The sequence below is a fragment of the Haliotis rufescens genome, unplaced genomic scaffold, assembly GCF_023055435.1.
Source record: "Haliotis rufescens isolate VD_foot unplaced genomic scaffold, xgHalRufe1.0.p SCAF_4, whole genome shotgun sequence".
Classification (NCBI taxonomy): domain Eukaryota; kingdom Metazoa; phylum Mollusca; class Gastropoda; order Lepetellida; family Haliotidae; genus Haliotis; species Haliotis rufescens.
In genome coordinates, this window is record NW_025964112.1 from 15,524,922 (window position 1) to 15,548,509 (window position 23,588).

The window sequence follows — 23,588 nt, forward strand, 5'->3', positions numbered from 1 at the left end:
CAAAATAGCAATAATAATGATGGTTAGCAATGAGTTGTGTTTGCCTGACTATATGGTAGTATTTTATCAACATGAATTAAATCAATCACAATGAACTGTCTCAACATATATACCTATACCATATATATGGAATGTTAACGCCAGAGAATAAATAACCAGTCTCAATTATCTGCCGAAACAGATTCCATTGAGCATAAAAGGCAAAATCGTGGTGAAAATTAGATAAATGGATCATTGAAAATCAGTGATGACACCAGGTGTTCGAAAAACAATCTAAGAAAGATGGTCGAACTCTATATTTTCCTCAGCGCTAAAGTTGAATAAGGATTTCTTCCATGTGCAGAGCTTCTATGCATGGCATGTCAACGTTATGAATAACTTACAAAAATCAACTCAGAAGCATCTGTAAATTCATCGGAAGCAAACCTCATGCTTTCTAAAAACCTCATTTCCGGGATGAAAATGCATGAAAATGTCATGTAAAAAAATCATTAATATATGGTAACACTTAACCCGTGAGATAAAGCATCAATATATAAAAAACATATTTCATAAAACTAATCTCCAGAAGCCAACATGAGAGACTCTATATTTGAGAAGAGTCTCTGGCACCGTGGAGAGATAAGCTGAGTTGTAGGGAGGAGCCCCCTGCTAGGATCTGTCCGTCATCTCATTGTTTACATAGTTAACCACCTCTACAATCCTCAGAGCTGCAAACTCCACTGTGAAGTTCCATCAGCCTAACTCTAACTGTGTCTACAGACAAATTTGGCCCAACTTGTGCTAATGCAAGACAATTTCTGAGATATTAATCCTGTCCAGGACCAGAGAGAGGTAACAAGCTCCGTGCCAGCCTGACAGGTCTAACTTGAGCTCAAATTCTTACATAAAGAAGAATCGTTGGAATTTGTTGTTGGTAGTTCTTCCCCGGGAAGGAATACTTAGTTTACAGTGAGGTATATGACATGTACTGACGCTTGCCAAAAGGTTGGAAAGACATGGAGACTCGGTGTACATCTGTGTGATAATGTTGGCTGTTTGGTGGTGGAAGTCCTTGGCATCTTATAACAAGTTAATTATGTGTGTGTGAGGCAGTGGGTCGGGCTGGGAGAGAGAGGATGAGAAATGTGCTGTGCTCTGACACGGCACAGCTATCACAAGTGATTAGATACTAGCTCTATGAAAACCGACACAAGGAAGGTTGGTACCCCTCGGAGAACCCACCGAGAGTAATTGGACAAAATTTGTACTTACAGAGGCGTGAGAGGTAGCGGGAGAGAGGCTGGAGACTCAAGCAGACGACACTGGTGAAGGGAGGATAAACTTCTCGAAAGTCTTCAGTCAAAACTTGTTCCAAGTTGTGAAGCGACATCACTTTTTGAAAGCTTTGAAAGGCAACAGAAGCAGACGACAATGGCAGACGGTCACAGGTCTGTGTAGCAGACGACAGTTTGTGTATTTATTGTGACAGAACGAGCAGCAGACAACAGCAGATGTCATCAGCTGATGCTCTCAGCTTTCTAGGCTTTCAACCATTCTCAATCAAATTTGTGCTTTTCAAGTCTGTTGGACAGTCTGAAAAACAGAGACGCTGAATTACTGGATTACTGCGGCAGTGTGAATCTATTGTACAGGTAGGTGTTTAGAATTGAGTCATGTTCAAACCATTTCAGACACCAATCAACTTTATATTTTCAACAAAATCAATTCTAAAGATACATACTTTATTTAAAACAAGTGTGATATAAGATTTCAGTGTATAAAAGTATGTAGACCAAGACCCCCATCATCGTAACGAAGAGGCGATAACGGGATGGTGTAACAGGATTTAACATGGAAATGAGTTGGAACCCTTTTTACAAAAACTGCAAAACAGAAGTACCTACTTTTGTGGGGTTAAACATTTCCTTTGACACGTTTAGTAATTAGAATTCAAACTCAAACCAGTAATAAAGCATTCAATCTGAAATTCAATATTTAAATTTTTTCATTTAGGACTTAATGTACATGTGTGACTCTTCATGAAAAAGCTGACAGCAGGGTCACTTAAAGTGAATATACTATTTTGTAACTTAAGTTACTCCAAAAGCGTGTTAAGTAAATTGCATGCATCCTGTAGAACCCGTGAAGTGAGTGGGGAACAGAAAAAGTAAATTATCTGCTGTTGGTTGGCGGCGGATTCCTCCAGTGCACATGTTTTTCATGCTGCCTGCTAATGGCACCTACATTAGCGAAGACAATTTGAGCCTCACTTTGGAAAGACAAGTAAATCCCACACAGGACGAGGATTATTCAATTAATTTATAACGTCATTAAACAAATCTTTAACTTCAAGAGGCCCGGCTTAAAAAAAGCACTTCAAGATCAAATGTAAAGTCTCATTATATTTTTATGGTCAGTTCATTAATTGGATTGGAAAGTTAAAGGTAAAGTCATTATAAATTCATTGGATGAAAATTGACTGATTAGATTTTATTGTAGGTTTACAATTAGGTCCTATTGTAAGTTTACGTTTAGCTTTTCATATTTGAAAGTTAAATGTTTCAAGTTGTATTATCTCCATTTCTGGTGGATGATTCTCTACACGAGAATGATGTAAAAGTAGAGTTTTTAAAAGATTCGTTGATAAGGTGTTTTTGTTATGTTTACATTTATCTTAAAAAATAATAATTAAAAAAAGTACTTAACTGAGTATGTCATTACTAACTTAAGAAAAAAACACCCTTTTTCAAAGAAAACTCACAATTTAACCAAAAAAGGCAACAGGTCTGATGAAAATGTCTGGGATTTGATCAAATAGTTTTTCATGTTGGTTTCTGGAAACATACATGTTTTTAGCTCAAGCAAAGTATTCCATTTTCCTGCGATTTCCCATGGCGGGAGTACAAAGGGATTTTTTTTCAAAATACAACCCATTAGATACAAATGATATGGATTTTCAAACAATACATTGAATTAAGTAGCACAAGCCTTTGCGTTTCGAGAGTTTTTGCCTCAATGTGTTGAAAAAATTGCTTTGTTATTTTGTTCAAGAAGAAAAGGTATTTTTCTGGAATGCATTTCACGCTATAAATTGTCACTGATAAATGTTTAGCAAATGCTTACAGGAAGTTATGACGTTTTACAGTGTCCTTGTTGATTCTTTAAATATCGTTTTAACATTTGTGTTTCATTTTTCTTCATCTTAAATGACATCAGTTTAAATGTACCATAAATAATATTAATAATAATAATAATTTATCATACATGTACATAAGTGTGACAAAAAAACATTTCCATAATTACAAGAAACTACTTAAAAAAAGAGTCCATTGTCGATGATTCCAACTGTATCATGAGCATGTTTTTATGAATTACTATCAAACAGTGATGATACCAGGTGTTCGTTTAAAAAGGTGCGCATAGCCTACCCACTTTGAAAGATTGAATGACACGTGAATGAGATATTGGTTATATTGGACATTATTTTCACATTTTGAAAGAAAGATGCAAAGATACAAATGTGACTATATGGTATATTCAGTATAGCTGATACAGAAAGAGTTTATAACACGTTTAGCACTTCTTTTGTGATTAAATACAGTTAACTACGGTTAAAACAAATTCAAAACGACCACTAATTTTAGTTTGTTATAAACGTAGTTCGTTTAACATACATAAGTTTGTGCCTTTTATCACCAAATGGGGCCATTTTATCAAATTTCCCCCAGACATGTGAACTTTGTTCCAATGTAAGATACACTTCCAGACAAGTTTTATCAGAATGAGTTTCGCAGGGTATCTACAATCAACTCCAAAAATGTCTAAATGAATGTGAGATTTTGTAAATATAGCATAATCGCACTTCCCTTTTGGCATGCTGTTCTCATGGAGATCCAGTCAAAAAAACAAGTGCCAATTCTATATGTGCACCTTGTAAAATTCTTACCGACTGAGTGTTTTGTTAACTAGACACCCTTCAAAAATCAGCTCTATTTTATCTTCAATCTAAAAACATAACCCTCCGTTATAACAAAACTGTTTCCTAAAAGCCCTCTTTGATCAAGAGACAGTTTGTGGTCAGGAATCAACTTTTTCCGATTAAATGCCAAACGTGCAGTCCCTCACTATAAGGTGAACATGGTCCTGAAAGATCATGTTATGATTCCCAAAATGTGTGTTATAATGAGGGAGTCCCTGGTGAGACCAAGGAAAGCCTGTTAGGGTAAGATGATAGGTCAAGTGAGGTCAAGTTTAAAAGAGCATAACGAAATTAATCACACTTGTTACAATTCTCATTTTTAACATGAAACATGATTCGTATCGCCCAGTTCTGACAAATAATGCCAACCTACCATCGAAACTGATAAATCTAAACATTATGCATTTGTACTTTGTTCAAGTTGAAAGTTGGAGAAAGTCTAAGTTTTCAGGAAAGCAGTATTCAGAAATGTAATCCATTTTGAAAAAGCTCTTGCAAATTTGAATCTGTTACACACACATTAAGTGAATGTGATGAAAGGACCCGACTAATCAAGTCCTATTTTATTTACTGCTTTGTTTCAATTAACAGATCTAAAAACTATTTTTCGCAATTGCAGTGAGAATGTGAATTTAGCTATGTGGAACATCACAAAAACGATGTGAATGTCTTGACAAAGTTAATACCCCTGTAACTGTTTAGGCAGTTACACTAATTAATTTATGTGGTGTCTTGGACTAATTTATGTGGCTTCCTTGCTGGTGTAGTTCGACTGCGTCTGCCGAGCATCTAGGGAGGCATAAATCAGAGCTTGCCTGGAAATGACGCGTGTGGCATCCTTCAAGAACACCATGCTTTATGTGGCAATTTTTTAAAGGAGGCTAAACAAAATATGTTTTTGTTTCCCATTCTATACCCTACCTTCTTTCAATGCCTCCTTGAAAAATACTTGTAACTTAAAAAAACCAATCCAAACATGTCGGATGCTTTGTTATTTGGACAGCCTTTCTTAAACAACACTGTGTCAGACAATTTTCAACACAGAAATACCTACTGAAGTTATTTTCATTGTCAAAAAATAATCACAATAAAATCTTTTTCATTGCTTGGCATTTCTCTGTAAATATGTCTTGAGGAATGTTTGAAGGTAAGTTTTTCGCAATTTTTTCGCAATTTTTGTAACATCATTGCCGTAGTGCTGAACAGAATGATCAATGTGATTGTATGATAAGCCTTATGATAATAATGCCAATGTGAGGGCTAAGTGGGCAGGGTGTCTGCTTGCAAAGAAAAGAGTCTGGGTTTGATTGTAATCTGAGGAGTGCATGGTGATGGAACAATACTACCAACGTACATAAAAGATCATTCAGAGGGATGATTCTAGATAGGTGGTAAAGCCAGGAATTGTACAAATCTTAGGACAACTCTAATATTTACATCCCAAGCCTTTAATCTGCCTGAAGCATTCGCTCATAATGTTAAAGTCCCTGGTTCGACCCCCTACATGGGTACAATGTGTGAAGCCCATTTCTGGTGTCCCCTGTAGTGAACTTGTTGGAATATTGCTAAAAGTGGTATAAAACCCTACTCACTCACTCACATCACCGATGGTCACCCTACTGGACACTGATGGTCACCTTACTGGACACTGATGGTTGCCTTACTGGACACTGGTGGTCACCTTACTGATGAGTGATAGTCAACTGACTGGACACTGGTGGTCACCTTACTGGACACTGAAGGTTGCCTTACTGGACACTGATGGTTGCCTTACTGGACACTGATGGTCACCTTACTGGACACTGGTGGTCACCTTATTGGACACTGGTGGTCACCCTACCGGACACTGATGGTTGCCTTACTGGACACTGGTGGTCACCTTACTGGACACTGGTGGTCACCTTACTGGACACTGGTGGTCACCTTACTGGACACTGATGGTTGCCTTACCGGGCACTGATAGTCACCCTACCGGACACTGATGGTTGCCTTACTGGACACTGGTGGTCACCCTACTGGACACTGAAGGTTGCCTTACTGGACACTGGTGGTCACCTTACTGGACATTGATGGTCAGCTTACTGGACAGTGGTGGTCACCCTACTGGACACTGGTGGTCACCTTACTGGACACTGATGGTCACCTTACTGGACACTGATGGCCACCTTACTGGACATTGGTCACCTTAAGGGACAGTGGACACCTTACTGGACAGTGGTGGTCACCTTACTGGACACTGATGGTTGCCTTACTGGACACTGGTGGTCACCTTACTGGACATTGATGGTCAGCTTACTGGACACTGGTGGTCACCTTACTGGGCACTGATGGTCACCCTACTGGACACTGGTGGTCACCTTACTGGACACTGATGGTCACCTTACTGGACACTGATGGTCACCTTACTGGACACTGGTGGTCACCCTACTGGACACTGATGGTTGCCTTACTGGACATTGATGGTCAGCTTACTGGACACTGGTGGTCACCTTACTAGGCACTGATGGTCACCCTACTGGACACTGGTGGTCACCCTACTGGACACTGGTGGTCACCTTACTGGACACTGATGGTCACCTTACTGGACACTGATGGCCACCTTACTGGAGACTGGTGGCCACCTTACTGGACATTGGTGGTCACCCTACTGGACACTGATGGTTGCCTTACTAGGCACTGATGGTCACCCTACTGGAGACTGGTGGCCACCTTACTGGACATTGGTGGTCACCCTACTGGACACTGGTGGTCACCTTACTGGACACTGATGGTCACCTTACTGGACACTGATGGTCACCTTACTGGACACTGATGGTCACCTTACTGGACACTGGTGGTCACCCTACTGGACACTGATGGTCACCTTACTGGACAGTGGTGGCCACCTTACTGGACATTGGTCACCTTAAGGGACAGTGGACACCTTACTGGACAGTGGTGGTCTCCTTACTGATCACTGATTGTCACCTTACTGGACACTGATGGCCACCTTACCGGAAAACAGATGACCACCTTACTGGGCATTGGTCACCTTAAGGGACAGTGGACACCTTACTGGACTTACTAGTGTTTTTTTATGCCGCACTCAGCAACAGATGGGGATCAGCAAAGTTATCAAGTCTGGACCAAACAATCCAATGATTCAAATTATGAGCAATAATCCTTGCCATCAACCAAGCCACTGAGCATGTCGACCCCATCCATTAGCAATGACGTCTTTGTTGGGGGTCCCATCAAATCAAACTCATCGAGGCACATTAAAGTGAATCTCCCAATTGTAATTTGAATCTCCCAATGACATAGCTCCTCAACAGTCTTCTTTCACATGATTGGGTGACAATAATTTGCAAACAAAGAACTTTTTAAACATTCAACATTGGCAATAACAAGATAGAAGCAAATATTCCCTCTACATGGTTCTTATTGCCTCATTCTAGCCTCCTCATTGACAATCTTATCTAATTCAAGGTAAAAACTATGTCCCCCATATACTTCAGTTGCATTTTCAAATATGCGTAAAAACAAATCGACCGCCAACTAACAGACCTTTGAAATCTTTGTAATGAGAACTGAAACATACATTGTTCTTTAGGCCTGTCATAATTTCTCAACAAACAAGAGGCAACAGATGTTTTTAACTTTATACCTCACTGGGACAGAATATCTCTGTTAGCCTGTGTCTGTCATCTGTCCATCCCTCCATTGTCCCTCCACTGTCCCCCCTTGTTCTTCTTCTCGGAAATGGTTCAAGGATCTTCTTTTCACAAACCAACAAGGTCCCTAGAGTTGGAAGAGCGAGTAGGAAAGTTGTTACCACAGAGGAAAAGTGATTTGTTCCTGGCAATAGAATTAAGAACATGGCCATTGTTTCTGAGAATTAAAACAAAAGCAATTAAATATGTTTAAGAAGAAATGTTCTCAAAAGCAGAAACTTCTGCTTGGTCACTAGTCACATGAAAATGACTATCTGAGCTTGGGGGCCCAGTGACTTTGCAGAGTTGCATCCCTTAGGTGATCCAGGAACCTATGGACATGGGTTCGAATCCCAAATTTACGCTGATTATATTTCTAGGTTTGTGGGCACCATACCCATGCTTCATACAGATGTGGAACACTAAAATTCAAGGCCTTTTCAAGGCTTCAACTGTCATTTTCAAGGCTTTTTTAGTTAGCCCGTCAATATTTAACACCAAACTGATATTAATGCATCCAAAGCCTCATAACCGTTTTATCATTTACCAGAAGACAAGAAATATGCCTGAATATTTCTTCCCCTCACAAGATTTTTTGTTTGTTTGTCCTTTAATGCCGCAATCAGCAATATTCCAGATACAAGACAGTGGTCTGTAAATACACAAGTCTGGACCAGACAACCCAGTGACTGACATTATGAGCATCAATCCAAGGAATTGTTATGCAATTTACCAAATCACTGAGCCTAACCACCCAATCCATTTAGCCGCCTCTTACGACAAGCAAAGGTTGCTGGGAGCCTATACTCTTACCCAGAATCCCCTCTCTCGGGAGGCGTGTAACAATCAGAACAACAGTGTGCAACAGTGCCTTGGTGCTAAAACTTTAGCCATACAACCCTCTTGAAATCTCCCTACATCAGGCTGTGTTTGGTTAATCATTACTGTATTGAAAACCTGATGAATATTACACGCAAGTCCAATATCATTCCTAAACACTCCAACTTGCTCAATAACTTTCTTACATAACATCTACCATGTGCATCAACAAAATCTAGATCTGAAAATATATTTCTTACACCTGTATAAGCATCAGAGATCGAGGAAGGTACAAAGTGTTTACATTGAAGCCTCACCTCCGGTGATCCCGAAGAACATGGGCCTTAGCATGATAAATATGGTTTTCATGAATTTGCAATAACAAAATTAAAAATAGTCCTATTAGACATTGATGTTGCGAGTGTTATCCATATCATATGCAATGACGTATAGCATTTCATGGTATTTCTGGGTGTTGTGAAATAACATTGTAAATTTGACATATAAGATTGTACAATACCATATAAGTTGAAGCAGGATCAAGAGGGATACATGGAGTCCCGTGTTAGGTTTTATGCCGGGAGTAAACATGTTTTAATATGACACTGTAAATGAATTAAAACAACTTTAAAATTGATAGAAAACAGCTGTTCGATTGAGCTGAGGTTAACTTCTGCTATGTCACATGACTTACATTGACTCGGAGAAAAGCGTGTGACTTTTTGCTTCAAAGTGAGATATAAGGACATTATTCTGCCTCTCAGACATGTTTGGGGTGGGGTATAAGGGATTTATTCTCCTGCTGAGAAATTTATTTCCCTCCAAGGCGGGATACACAGTATTTTATCAAGATCACCTGAACCAATCAGACCATTCGGTCATGGAGGTATGATAAACATCTTTATCAACCCATAATCAAGTTACATTTAACATTACGACTGATTCACTTCTTTTTAAGTTTATTGTAGGCTCGATGCAAGCCTTTTGATAGATATATTGGAGACAATTTGAAATTTGGAATCAAGATATCCATGTTGCATGTGGTGCAACAAAGTTTCAATCCAGTTTGCAAGATGAAAAAGTACCATCATTCACATTATGCTTTGTTGAATAATGGACCAATACTTGCAAAAAACATTTTGAAATAATAATAATAATAATAATAATAACAACAACTTTGCTTCAGGTTTTCCTGTACACCCCCCTCCCCCCCCTCCCTTCCATCATCCACCTCCAAGAAAATTTTAATATAAAATAGTTTGTCCCATTGCCAGAAAAGAAAATATGCTCTGTCTGATACATGCATGTTATTTATACACACCCTCATAAAAAATGAAATAAATGCTGGTATGTTGCTTTGGGAAAAGTTATATTTCACATTAATTTCAAGTCATTTGAAACTGGAGAAGGGCAGATACAGCCATGAACTCATTTGTCAGTCTCAAAGTCTTATTTATGCGTTTTATCTAACCCCACCATTTTACATCATGTGAGGCAATTACAAGATTCCTTAAAACACCATGCTGTGCAGAAAGAAAATGTATCTTGATGCATACATCCATGTTTTACAGAAAATGAAATAAATGGTGTGTGCATGTAGCTCCTATTTTATTTTAATGACTTCACCATCAGGTTTCAACTAACAATATATACTGCATAATATAACCATTATCATAAAGAGGATTCAATATTCCCACTTCCATTCCACTACGACACTGTAAAGCTTTCAAATAATTATGCTTATCGCAAAATGTTGAATAACTGGAGAGTTAGTCCAACATTAATTGTATTTAGACAAGAAACACATCCTCATTTCTGGTTTCACACAAGACACTAATATGTTTATGCGTCTGGTGCACACATACAAGATTCAAAAGTAGATAATTCAACGTGCATTAGGTTGTTCCAAGCATTTACAGGATGCTAAGTACATCGCCATGATTTCATCCCATCTTTCGTACTCTGATGATAAAAACTAAAAGTCTTGCTCTTTTTTTCTGGCATGGCTCAAAAACAATTACTAACACAAATGGTAAAGAAAAACTGACATGTTAGTTTTATTGTGGGAGACACCGACGGCTTGTTTTTTTATAATAGGTTAAAAGAGTATACCTCTTATCTGAGTTAAATATTTCTAAACAGAGTTTCTGTTTATAGCTGGCAAATAGGTTGGCAAAAATAGAAAACACTGATATTACTGTTCATAGATTGTAAAAAGTATAAATTTATTTTCTTCCTTGCATAGAAATGACACTATTTAACACCTATTTTGTTGGTACAACAATTAAGGTATATGAGAAGGTACAGGTTCATTGTCATAAAGAATGTTTTGTTTGTTTGTTGCTTAATGACATAGTCAGCAATATTCCAACTTTATGATGGCGGTCTGTAAATAATGGAGTCTGGACAGGACAAACCATGAACAACATGAGGAAACCATTAATGACATTCTGTTTTATTTGTGATCTTTTGATTAGAACATTGGAACAATCATCACCACCATCATTGCCATTGTGGAGACTATCCTCGAGACCAGAACCATCCAACAGTGCAGCATCTCCTTATGTCATCACCACTACAATCACCCAGCAGTACACATCACCGCTACCATCACCCAGCAGTACATATCACTACTACCATCACCCAGCTGTACACATCACCGCTACCATCACCCAGCAGTACATATCACCACTACCATCACCCAGCAGTACACATCACCACTACCATCACCCAGCAGTACACATCACTACTACCATCACCCAGCAGTACACATCACCACTACCATCATCCAGCAGTACACATCACCACTACCATCATCCAGCAGTACACATCACCACTACCATCACCCAGCAGTACATATCACTACTACCATCACCCAGCAGTACACATCACCACTACCATCACCCAGCAGTACATATCACCACTACCATCACCCAGCAGTACACATCACCACTACCATCATCCAGCAGTACACATCACCACTACCATCATCCAGCAGTACATATCACCACTACCATCACCCAGCAGTACACATCACTACTACCATCACCAAGCAGTACACATCACCACTACCATCACCCAGCAGTACATATCACCACTACCATCACCAAGCAGTACATATCACCACTACCATCACCCAGCAGTACACATCACTACTACCATCACCAAGCAGTACATATCACTACTACCATCACCCAGCAGTACACATCACTACTACCATCCTCACCACTACCATCACCCAGCAGTACACATCACTACTACCATCACCCAGCAGTACACATCACTACTACCATCCTCACCACTACCATCACCCAGCAGTACACATCACCACTACCATCACCAAGCAGTACACATCACCACTACCGTCACCAAGCAGTACATATCACCACTACCATCACCCAGCAGTACACATCACTACTACCATCACCAAGCAGTACATATCACCACTACCATCATCCAGCAGTACACATCACTACTACCATCACCCAGCTGTACACATCACCACTACCATCATCCAGCAGTACACATCACCACTACCATCATCCAGCAGTACACATCACTACTACCATCACCCAGCAGTACACATCACCACTACCATCACCCAGCAGTACATATCACTACTACCATCATCCAGCAGTACACATCACCACTACCATCACCCAGCTGTACACATCACCACTACCATCACCCAGCAGTACACATCACCACTACCATCACCCAGCAGTACATATCACTACTGCCATCACTCACCCAGCTGTACACATCACCACTACCATCACCCAGCAGTACACATCACTACTACCATCACCAAGCAGTACATATCACCACTACCATCATCCAGCAGTACACATCACTACTACCATCACCCAGCAGTACACATCACTACTACCATCACCCAGCTGTACACATCACCACTACCATCACCCAGCAGTACACATCACCACTACCATCACCCAGCAGTACATATCACTACTACCATCACTCACCCAGCTGTACACATCACCACTACCATCACCCAGCAGTACACATCACTACTACCATCACCAAGCAGTACATATCACCACTACCATCATCCAGCAGTACACATCACTACTACCATCACCCAGCAGTACACATCACCACTACCATCACCCAGCAGTACACATCACCACTACCATCATCCAGCAGTACACATCACTACTACCATCACCCAGCAGTACACATCACCACTACCATCACCCAGCAGTACACATCACCACTACCATCATCCAGCAGTACACATCACCACTACCATCACCCAGCAGTACACATCACCACTACCATCATCCAGCAGTACACATCACCACTACCATCACCCAGCAGTACACATCACCACTACCATCACCCAGCAGTACATATCACCACTACCATCACCCAGCAGTACACATCACCACTACCATCACCCAGCAGTACACATCACCACTACCATCACACAGCAGTACATATCACTACTACCATCACCCAGCAGCACATATCACCACTACCATCATCCAGCAGTACACATCACTACTACCATCACCCAGCAGTACACATCACTACTACCATCACCCAGCAGTACACATCACCACTACCATCACCCAGCAGTACACATCACCACTACCATCACCCAGCAGTACACATCACCACTACCATCACCCAGCAGTACACATCACCACTACCATCACCCAGCAGTACACATCACCACTACCATCACCCAGCAGTACATATCACTACTACCATCACTCACCCAGCTGTACACATCACCACTACCATCACCCAGCAGTACACATCACTACTACCATCACCCAGCAGTACACATCACCACTACCATCACCCAGCTGTACACATCACCACTACCATCACCCAGCTGTACACATCACCACTACCATCACCCAGCAGTACATATCACCACTACCATCACTCAGCAGTACACATCACCACTACCATCATCCAGCAGTACACATCACCACTACCATCATCCAGCAGTACACATCACCACTACCATCATCCAGCAGTACACATCACCACTACCATCACCCAGCAGTACACATCACCACTACCATCACCCAGCAGTACACATCACCACTACCATCATCCAGCAGTACACATCACCACTACCATCATCCAGCAGTACACATCACCACTACCATCATCCAGCAGTACACATCACCACTACCATCACCCAGCAGTACATATCACTACTACCATCCTCACCACCATCACCACTACCTCGTCAACATTGGTACCATCATCACTATCACAGCTAAGTGTACTTTCTTCCCAATCATCAATACTATATCACCCCAATCGATCACTACATCACCATGCATGATCACTACCATCACCACTACCATCAGAATGCCTACCATCATCTTCACCATACTCCATCAGTGCCAACATCATCACTACCTTCATCACCATCACCATCACCATCCTCCTCCTCCATCTTGATGATGCAAACCAGTAGAGGCAGTCTGCAATTATGTTTCTGAAAGGAAGATGCAATACTTTTGAAAAAGACATTTTCTTGAAAATGATCCTAACATTCGGAACAAGCCATTTTGAAAGTTCTTGACAACTGGTTGCCATATTTCTTTAAAATTCCTTATTATTTATCATAGCTGCACCATTAATATAAATCAGGTCCATTGTATGTAAAACATGAATAAAGACACATTCCACTGTCAGCAACAATAAAATATCTGAAATGAAAAAATACTAATCCATCCAAACAATTGCAAAACAGTTCTATCAGCATAAGATATTTTCTTCATAGATGGACCAAGGCATGAGTACCATTCCATCACAAGAATGTTAAATGTTATCGACAAATGTTAAACTGTACATTGTACAACCGATTCCTTAGAGAGCAATTTCAATTCTAAGCAATTATTTGACCACAAACTGATTACATTAATTAAGTTGCTTTGACACAAAGGTCAATTATGCACATAAAATTATCTAAAATTAAAGATGCAAATTTTAAAGCAACATTTCTTTAATATTACCAAGACACCAAGGGGAGGATTGTTTTCATGAGCATATGCTACGCGTCTTTAACCCTTTACATGGCACAAATTTGTGGTTTCGTTCATGAGAGGAACCCAAATGACGCTGTCAGCCTGATAAAAGCCTAGCGCGATTTCATTGATCAGGGAATTAGCGAGTGTAAGAGTATCAAGGATGTCGTCAAATAACTGTCTCAAATTGGTTTGAAATCAATCAATAGTTTTCAGATCAAAGGAGACGATTTCATCAAGCGACTGCCGAATTTAGGTGGGATGTGAAGAGTATTTCGCAGGAACGTAATAGACTCCGGAAAAAAGCCGGCGAGAGCTTCATTTCTCCGAAGGCCGAACGCAGGGTGAACGCAAGGCCACTTAGATCAAAGACAATTTAAATTCACAATTTCGATTTCTCTGGGCCTAAAAGGCTTGAAATCTTTGATTTTAGGATCCTAAATGTTCAAAAAATATTGTTTGCATTTTGGAATAACTAAACCTTTTAATTTCTAATCTATCATACAGAAGGAACAAAAAACACATTTGGCTGAAATGGAGACGCAGAGAACATTTTTGTCAGACATGACAATTTGTCACGGATGTCAAATCTAAAAGATATCTTTGTCATTTTAGCTCATAACAAATCGTAGCTGCTGGTTTAGTTCTATTTATATCCTGATCATCCACAGAACACAAGCTTCTTTCAAGAAAAGAGTTCCCATCTCAGTTGACATGTAACATTTCAACACGGAACATTTGGAATATGTCTGAAGAATCAACTGTGCCCATGACCATAGTTCCATTTCAGTTTAGCGCACAATTAGCGCATCTGTATTAATCAAGAGACGCTGAGCAGATTGGGAATGCGATGTGCAAGTAAGCATGATCTTCCTTCAAAATTCTGTGAGATGGAGTCTAGACCATGGTACGCCTGGCCGGACAGGAATCACTTGAACCCCATCACCCAACAGTCTGTACCTTCAGAAACATTCTCAAAGAATGATCTGAGGTGAGTATTGATTCCAAATTCACTAAGCCAAACCATTGTAAATTTTCACAGCAAGTCCAGCAAAGGTAGCCAGAGTCTGTTCATCTTGCCAGTGATGGAGATGAATCTTATTGCGTTCTTCCTGTGTCAGACTATGTTTGATGCAGTTCTTGGATTTATTTGTACACTACATTAAGCAACTCTATATCCAGACATATTCTTTACTTCCAAGTCCATATTCAGTTCTCCAAGTCTATATCCAGACATATTCCTGACTTCAAAGTCCATATCCAGTTCACCAAATCTATATCCAGACATATTCCTGACTTCAAAGTCCATATTCAGTTCTCCAAGTCTATATCCAGACATATTCCTGACTTCAAAGTTCATATCCAGTTCACCAAGTCTATATCCAGACATATTCCTGACTTCAAAGTCCACATCCAGTTCTCCAAATCTATATCCAGACATATTCTTTACTTCCAAGTCCATATCCAGTTCTCCAAGTCTATTTCTGACATATTCCTGACTTCCATTTCCATATCCAGACATATTCCTGACTTCAAAGTCTATATCCAGAAAGTGTCCTGATTAACAAGTCCATATCCCTGACAAACAAGTCCATATTCAGGACTTCCAAGTGAGGACTTTGTTTGCAAGAAAACTAGCATGACAACTGTAAATAAGCTTCAATCCAATAACAACAGAAGCCTCAACTTCAAACTGTTAACACAATCATTTCATTCTAAGCTTCAACATGTGAAATATACCATCATGGCTGGGAAGTGTTCTTTTCACAACTGCTTCAAGCCATAATGTTTTCTCTGAATAGAGGAAGCAAACATTTGATTTTTTGTACTTTTCAGGAGATGGAGCATGGCCAATGTACAATTTTATAAATTATATTATTATTTCAGAATTTTTAGGAGAAAGTTATTTTTTAAAAATAAATCATAGGCTGAACCCCCTGCAAGAAAGACAACAAGTTTCCTCTGCAGTACAACTTTACAAACTATGCGACAATCTTGACAATCCACAAACACACAAAACGATATTAAGAGGATTAGACGAAAATATTCTCATTAAATCTGGTGAATTAACCAAGCCAGACTTTGCTTCAATTTAAGACATTACTCAGACTGAAATTGACATCGCTTCAGTAAACATGTAATATCACAGACAGCCACACTCACAGACAGTCACAGACAGTCGAAGATTGTCACAGCTCAACTCGACAACTGTTCCATCTATTTTTCATTGAATATGGCATAGACAAGCTCTTGCATAATATAATTAATTCCCTTTTGGAAGGTTTCGATTTCCCTGGGCAACACTGCTAACAACTATCAAATAAAGATCAGTAAATAATTGGTTAAGATCTCCAAAAGAGATAGATCCATTTTAGCTCCCCAGCCATCACTGAAGAGAAAAAAAAATCAATATTTTCAAATCCTATGTTCAAACATGTGAGAAAAAACGTGTAAGATGGTAACCAGATATTTTGCAAAATACAGGTTCTCCTAATTACTGCATGCAACAGAGACGGCGCTTCATCAATAATAGAACAGTCGCTAATGAAAATACAGTCTTTGCAGTTATTACTAAGGCTTTTCAACGAACATCTCTATTTTTACATGAAGGGCTCATGCTTCTAAAGAAGCTGTCAATGCAATATGCACAAAAAGTCAAACGTTGTCTCTTGACTGTCAAAGTCTCACAAATGTCATTTTCGACTGTTTTTACGAAAACAAAACATAAACGAATAAAGTAGACTCGCTTGTTTACATTTCTTGATAAATTTCCGGCATCATGTTAAAATGTGTTCACATGTGTTGGTTATGACATATGTAGGCGTTTAGCAATACCTCTGAATGAAATACATTTGCATGTTAATGACATCTTTAAAAATATATAACGTCAACGCCTGAGAATAGCCAGTCTTGATAATCTACTGAAAGAGATTCCGTTGGGCGTAAAAGGCTTAACAATTTCTCCTTTTCATATTCTCATATTATGAGCTTTTGTGTCATTAAAGGTGCCATTGTAAGCATTTGAACGAGAGCATTTTGATTGAGATATTACATATGAATGTTATTGAATTCTTATTAAAAAAAATGTATATCGCCCTTTTTTTAACTGAGCTTTTGCATCATCAAAACAGCGCCTTTGTAGTTATTGGATCGGTAGATAATTTGATCATAGATAGCACCACCACCATCAACCACAGCTTCAACAACTTCATTAAATATCAAATATCTCCCCATCACCTGCTTCAACCAATCAGATATCAATCCTGAAGCAAACATCAACCAATCAGAACCCTCTTTCACTCAACATATCCCTTTGTGCAAATCATCACAGATGGAAGAAAATCAGAAAAAAATACCTTGGACAAAATTATAAACATTGAGTTGACCGTTTGTAATTAAACTTGTAAGATTTCTTTTCTGAACAAATATTGACAGAAACAAAGGTCAAATGTAAAGCTACGTGATTGATTTTTTGTGTGTTATAAGAGAAAATGCACATACCATTGATTACTGCATTAAAACTATTCTGTAACAGGAAATACATGCAAAGTTGTAGACAATTGTTTTGATAAAGTATGCTCTTTCGCTTCTCAACATACAGCAAAACGATATGAAGTTTTTTACTTTGCATTGTATGTATAAACAAAATAAATCTCAAAAGAATGGAGGCACACAATAATGCAATACTTTCAACATGTGTCAAATTATCGTTATGAGCACACTTCTATTGGTTTAAAAGCGTGCTGTGAACAATTTGGTTGATTACTTCAAGAGTAATTAAATGATTTAACGGAGAAATCATGACAATCTGTTGGTTTTACTTCCGGAATGAACAGATTCGAGCGATTTCTCCGACTTAAACCATGTTATGGTTGATGTTTAATTTTGCACAATGACCTATTATAGTTTTTTCAGTCTTACTTGCAAAAAATGCATGTTGTGAATCGCCAGTGAATTCCTGACCTAGAATCAAACACAACCATAGCGTGACACCATCATAATGGTTTAAATATATTCACATATATCACATCCTTGGGGTATATGTGACGTGGGTAGACTACATATATACTACTCAAAAGAAGTTAAAGACCACCCATATCACATCCTTGGGGTATATGTGACATGGGTAGACTACATATATACTACTCAAAAGAAGTTAAAGACCACCCAATTTTTTCATGTGACTATAGTTAATCTGATTAAGATGATAGATTAACATTAGTTATACGGTGGAAAAACCAGATGTTCTGAAACTTCTTTTGAGTAGTATTAATAGTCTGCTAGTCATGTCACATATACCCCACATTTATTTGAGTAGTATATTTTGATGATGCTATTGCAGAGTCAATGATTGTATTGTTTGTCTGATAGCTGTCAACCTTCATTTTAAGCTTGTAACATTTCAACACATTTTGATGATGCTATTGCAGAGTCAATGATTGTATTGTTCGTCTGATAGCTGTCAACCTTCATTTTAAGTTTGTAGCATTTCAACACATTTGACACAAGCCCTAATGAAATGAGTTCTGATAAAAGTCACTTTGACACAAGTCCAATTAAAGCTTGACACTGCCACAAGGAGAAACCATGACAGCTCCCATAATCAGCCGATTCCCGTGTTCCCTTCCAAAACATCAAACAATGAAACCTCTCCAAAACAGCTCATCTCTGTGCAAGTCAAAGAATGTGAAACTCTGAAAATGTTTCACCTTCTGGCAAAGCAGAAAGTATGAAAATTGGCTTGATTAAAATATTTCAAGTGTGCATCTTGCAGAAACCATATGGCATGATGTCCTAACTAAAAATTGGGATGCTTTGTCAAGCCAAAGTAATGTGATTCCTGTGTCAAACTGTCTGGTTATCATAATGTGTGTGTTTGTGAGGAGTTGGGGTTGGGGTTGGGGTTGGGGTTGGGGTTGGGGTTGCTAGGGTTGAGGTGAGGTGGGAGAGGGGGGACATATATTTCACAAATTATTTTTTTTTCCTGGTTGACAGACAAGTGAGCTCACATCTTCTATATGAAGCTGCTCTGTGAATTTGTAATATTTGGCTGTGATAAGAACACAAAGACAATTTAGTTTTGGATCTTTTGATCAAATTTCATTTAAACAAATGTAGACTAAGAATACTTCATTGAACTTATCACATTAACGAAAATCAAGATGATTATTTTATTGAGAAAATAATGCGCTTACTTCAGTGATAATTCCAACATATTCTGTACCAAGTGGGTAACATATCTTTTAATATTTGCACATGATAATAACATGTATTAATGTAGTTATACTTATCTCAATGGCCCTCTTTCCAGGAACACTGCACAAGTTTAAGTTATCATGGTTATCTTAAAATAATAAGTTTCTTAAAATAAGACAGTTTTAATACTAGTCACTCATGATCATGCAAACTCTTAAAGGGGCACTCTGATCCCATCTTCCCGAGGCAAAGGAGTTAACTGACTATAAAAGTCCAGTTTCCACCCTTGCCGAACTAGGCTGTTATTATTGAGTTACATTTTGGCTGGACTAACGAGTCTATGCATAGTCCAATCAAAATCGCGCACCAAAATCAAAATCCGGTTCGTAAACTGTCGTGCAGATTTCGATCGACTGCAGTATTTGCAAAGCATGTGCACGGCCAACTTGTTGTCAACAGATATTATTCCAAATCTTTTCATGTTTTTAATCAAGGTGCTCACATGATTTGATGCATTTTGCGATGTAAGACGCGTTTTATCACAATGTAGATCTTGATTATCGATCAGGTCGTCCTGACTGGGCGCCACCATTTTGTGTGAAGCAAACGCAAGTGATACGAGAGTTGGAATCTGATTGGTCCATAGGAGAGGCTTAGAAGGGACATAACTAGTAATAGCCACTGGTGGCGCTACGATTGAGCCCAGTAATTCAAGCCTAGTTCGGCAAGGGTGGAAACTGGACTTTTAAAGTCAGTTAACTCTCTTGCCTTGGGAAGATACTCTGATCCAAGGTCTGGAGAACATGTTCAAGTTCAGCCATTGTAGTGGATGCCCTGTGTGGAATTGACACATTGTCCTCGTGTGGGCCAGGTTTGATTCTCAACATGGGTACAATGTGTGAAGCCCATTTATGGGGTCCCCCGCTGTGATTTTGCTGGAATACTGCTAAAAGTTGCGTGACACCCAACCTCCTCACTCACTCACTGTATAATTAAGTTTCACTCACTCACTCACTCACTGTGTAATTAAGTTTCCAATAACTGCACACTTCAAACACATCTAACACTGATGCTTTGATGTTTGAAGGTCTGCAAGTTGTCCCGAGCGTAGTCTTGATTTAAATAATATTGGCCATAAGTCAATGTGTGTTTGAATGGTGCCCAGCTTGGGGTCACTATTTAATATTCAGAAGGGCCTGTGATCTTTGTAAACGATCAGATATTTTTACATTCACTGTTTCAAAACACGCAAAATTTTCAGTTTTCAGTGAAAGGATAATCAAACTACAGAAGTCCAACATCTGTACCTTTTTTGTGTAGAAAATGCATTATCGTCACACTGACAAACTATACTTCTTCACTTTTGATAGGGATAATAAGCTCTCATTCATTAAAATATATACATGACATATTATGAGAATCAGTTTTGTGTTTCATGGAAAGATAAAAAATGTCTATCAGGGGGAGTGGTATGTATTCATGTATTAGTCCTAATCACAGTGGATGACGAGTCCTCAAGTAACAGCTACCGAAAAAAATGTCAATTAGAAAAAAATATACTTAAACAAGAAAAAGGTTCTAACAAATCTGTATCCACTTATGAATATTTCTCTGCACAAGAAAACAAGACCCTGTTAACAAAACAGGATCTTTAATCAAGATGTGGAACATTTTCTAAGGCATTGATTTTGAAGAGGCTTAATGAAGATGTCGCAAAGTAGGCGAAACCTTCTTCAAAGGGAGGTCATCTTGGGAGTGCAACCGAATAAACCCTATCTTCATCCTGTCATAATTAAGTAAGGAGCCGATAGCTAATATGGCGCAAAAAGACATACAGAAATATCTAATTTGCAAGAGAACCTCCATCAGTCATGAATAATTCTGTCTTGAATGGCAAGCGTTACATCTTCAAGGATGTTTAGACAACAAGTTGCTTCCTCCAGCAGTCAAAATGTCTGGTAAAATCATTACATGGATCGTGTGTCCTAAAAAACAACTCCCAAGCTCCCATAAACATTTACACACATACTGCTTGACTGACAACTGCTCTTGTGCTCTGTGTGCATCTCAATCCATTAACAGTCGCTGCTAAAACCATCAAAGGTATCTGCTTCATTTACAGTTACTTGTTCGTGCCACGCAAATCTCCGCCTCATGGAGTATGGGATGTTGTTAGGATAACAGCATTTTTACCAAGTTTGGGTGGCCTTTCATTGAATCGGCTCTAATTTATAAATGTGTTTGATAATTCCCGTACTGGGTAACTTAGAACATAATAAAAAAAATGCATATTCTTTTCAACAAATATGTAAGTAAAGTTAAATAATACTTACTTCAAAGATTTGTACACATCTATTAAAGATATTGTGAAGATATGAAACAACAGTGCTATGTACAAACTAACATTATTTTGCAACAAACATCCAACGACAAAGAAAATGTGCCAACAAAATGATATTGATTGAGTTATGAATTCAATTATCAATTTCTTTTTTCCTTTATAGATCAACCATGCTATAGAATCTCATGGTTTGTTCAATACCAAGAATACCTTAATTATAGACTTACTCTAATTATCTTTAACTCACATTAACTTATTTCTTCAAATCCATATGCACAACAAAATTTACAGATTAACAGTATTTGACACTGTCCAAAATTTGTCAATTGTCCAGAAGATCAGCACATGGAAAAATCTACTGATCTTGTTGGTTCTCTGCAGGACACAATGGTCATGACCAAAAATGTGTTTTAAAAGATATTACTGTATTGTGCAATTAGAATGAGAAACCAGCTAAGAAGGTAACCACAGCACCATACAGGCTGTTTAGATTGCTGATATTGTTAGTGTCTATCACTGATGTCCATAGTTGAAAACTTAAATTACCTTGTTAGGCCCCAAAATAACTTAAATTACCTTGTTAGGCCCCAAAATAACTTAAGTTACCTTCTTAGGCCCCAAAATAACTTAAATTACCTTCTTAGGCCCAAAAATAACTTAAATTACCTTCTTAGGCCCCAAAATAAACTCTGGCCCAGCATTTATTTAATCTTACTGGTTTAAGAAAATATGCGAGACTCAGGTCAGCTGATCAGTGTAAGCGTCGAACACTGGATTAGGAACATCTGATATACTCTGTGCAGTTCGGGCTTAATGGATGATGGCACTGTAATTCACTGTGCAAAATTGTCTATCACTGGTTTCTTGATCATTGATCTGACATCTTGATTTACCCTGATTATGATCCTTGGGCTGTCACCACTCTCCCTGGACTCTTGAGTTTTATGTTAGTAGTAAGCTGTGAGCTGTGTCATTTTGGCATTTTTGTGCCATTTAACTGATGTGATATTGCTGAAATTCTGTTTAAATAAGCATTAAATAAAACTCTCTCACTCAATACTATTTATTGAAATGGATCATGAGTGCTCATATTGCCACATGACGCATCACTAACAAGAAGAAATAAACATTTAGAATGCCAAGGGAACTATTCAACAAAACAATTTCCTATTGCAGTTACTGGTGAATGTGGTTGGCTTTTGATTGTTGTGTCATGTCCAGCAATTAGATGTCTTGAAATGACATAAATATTGCTAAGCATGGAAAACCATTCCAAGGTGAGCTAGTGGGTGAGTGAGTGGGTGAGTGGGTGAGTGGGTGAGTGAGCGAGTGAGTGAGCGAGTGGGTGAGCGAGTGAGTGAGTGAGTGAGTGGGAGGGTGGACGAGTGAGTGAGTGAGTGAGTGAGTGAATGAGTGAGTGAGCAAGTGAGTGAGTGAATGAGTGAGTGAGCGAGCGAGTGGATGAGCGAGCGAGTGGGTGAGCGAGTGAGTGAGTGAGTGAGTTCATGAAAGAGTGAAAGTTGTTAATTCCTGCAGTCACCAATATTTGAGTAAATGATTGA

At 38.9% G+C, this 23,588-nt stretch overlaps 2 protein-coding genes across 3 annotated transcripts in view; one reads left to right on the forward strand and one right to left on the reverse strand.

The window, feature by feature from the left end:
• The window catches only part of LOC124140512, a 64,909-nt gene extending 50,664 nt beyond the window's left edge, over positions 1-14,245 (reverse strand). The window contains exons 1-3 of one of the 2 annotated variants that reach the window (XR_007218055.1): positions 13,836-14,218; positions 7,608-7,741; positions 1,255-1,575 (exon numbers count right to left, since the gene is read on the reverse strand). Coding sequence is in view for 1 of the 2 variants with exons in the window: in XM_048381755.1 (XP_048237712.1) it covers positions 1,558-1,575; positions 7,608-7,741; positions 13,836-14,058 (375 nt within the window). In the remaining variant the exon portion in view is untranslated. Of the gene's footprint in view, positions 1-1,254; positions 1,576-7,607; positions 7,742-13,835 lie in introns of those variants that run through there. The other variant, XM_048381755.1, reaches the window with a different exon arrangement.
• LOC124140510 (frizzled-5-like) overlaps positions 1,515-23,588 on the forward strand; it is a 120,047-nt gene continuing 97,973 nt past the window's right edge. The window contains exon 1 of the mRNA XM_046508117.2: positions 1,515-1,634. The gene's annotated coding sequence lies outside the window, so the exon portion shown is untranslated. The remainder of the gene's footprint in view (positions 1,635-23,588) is intronic.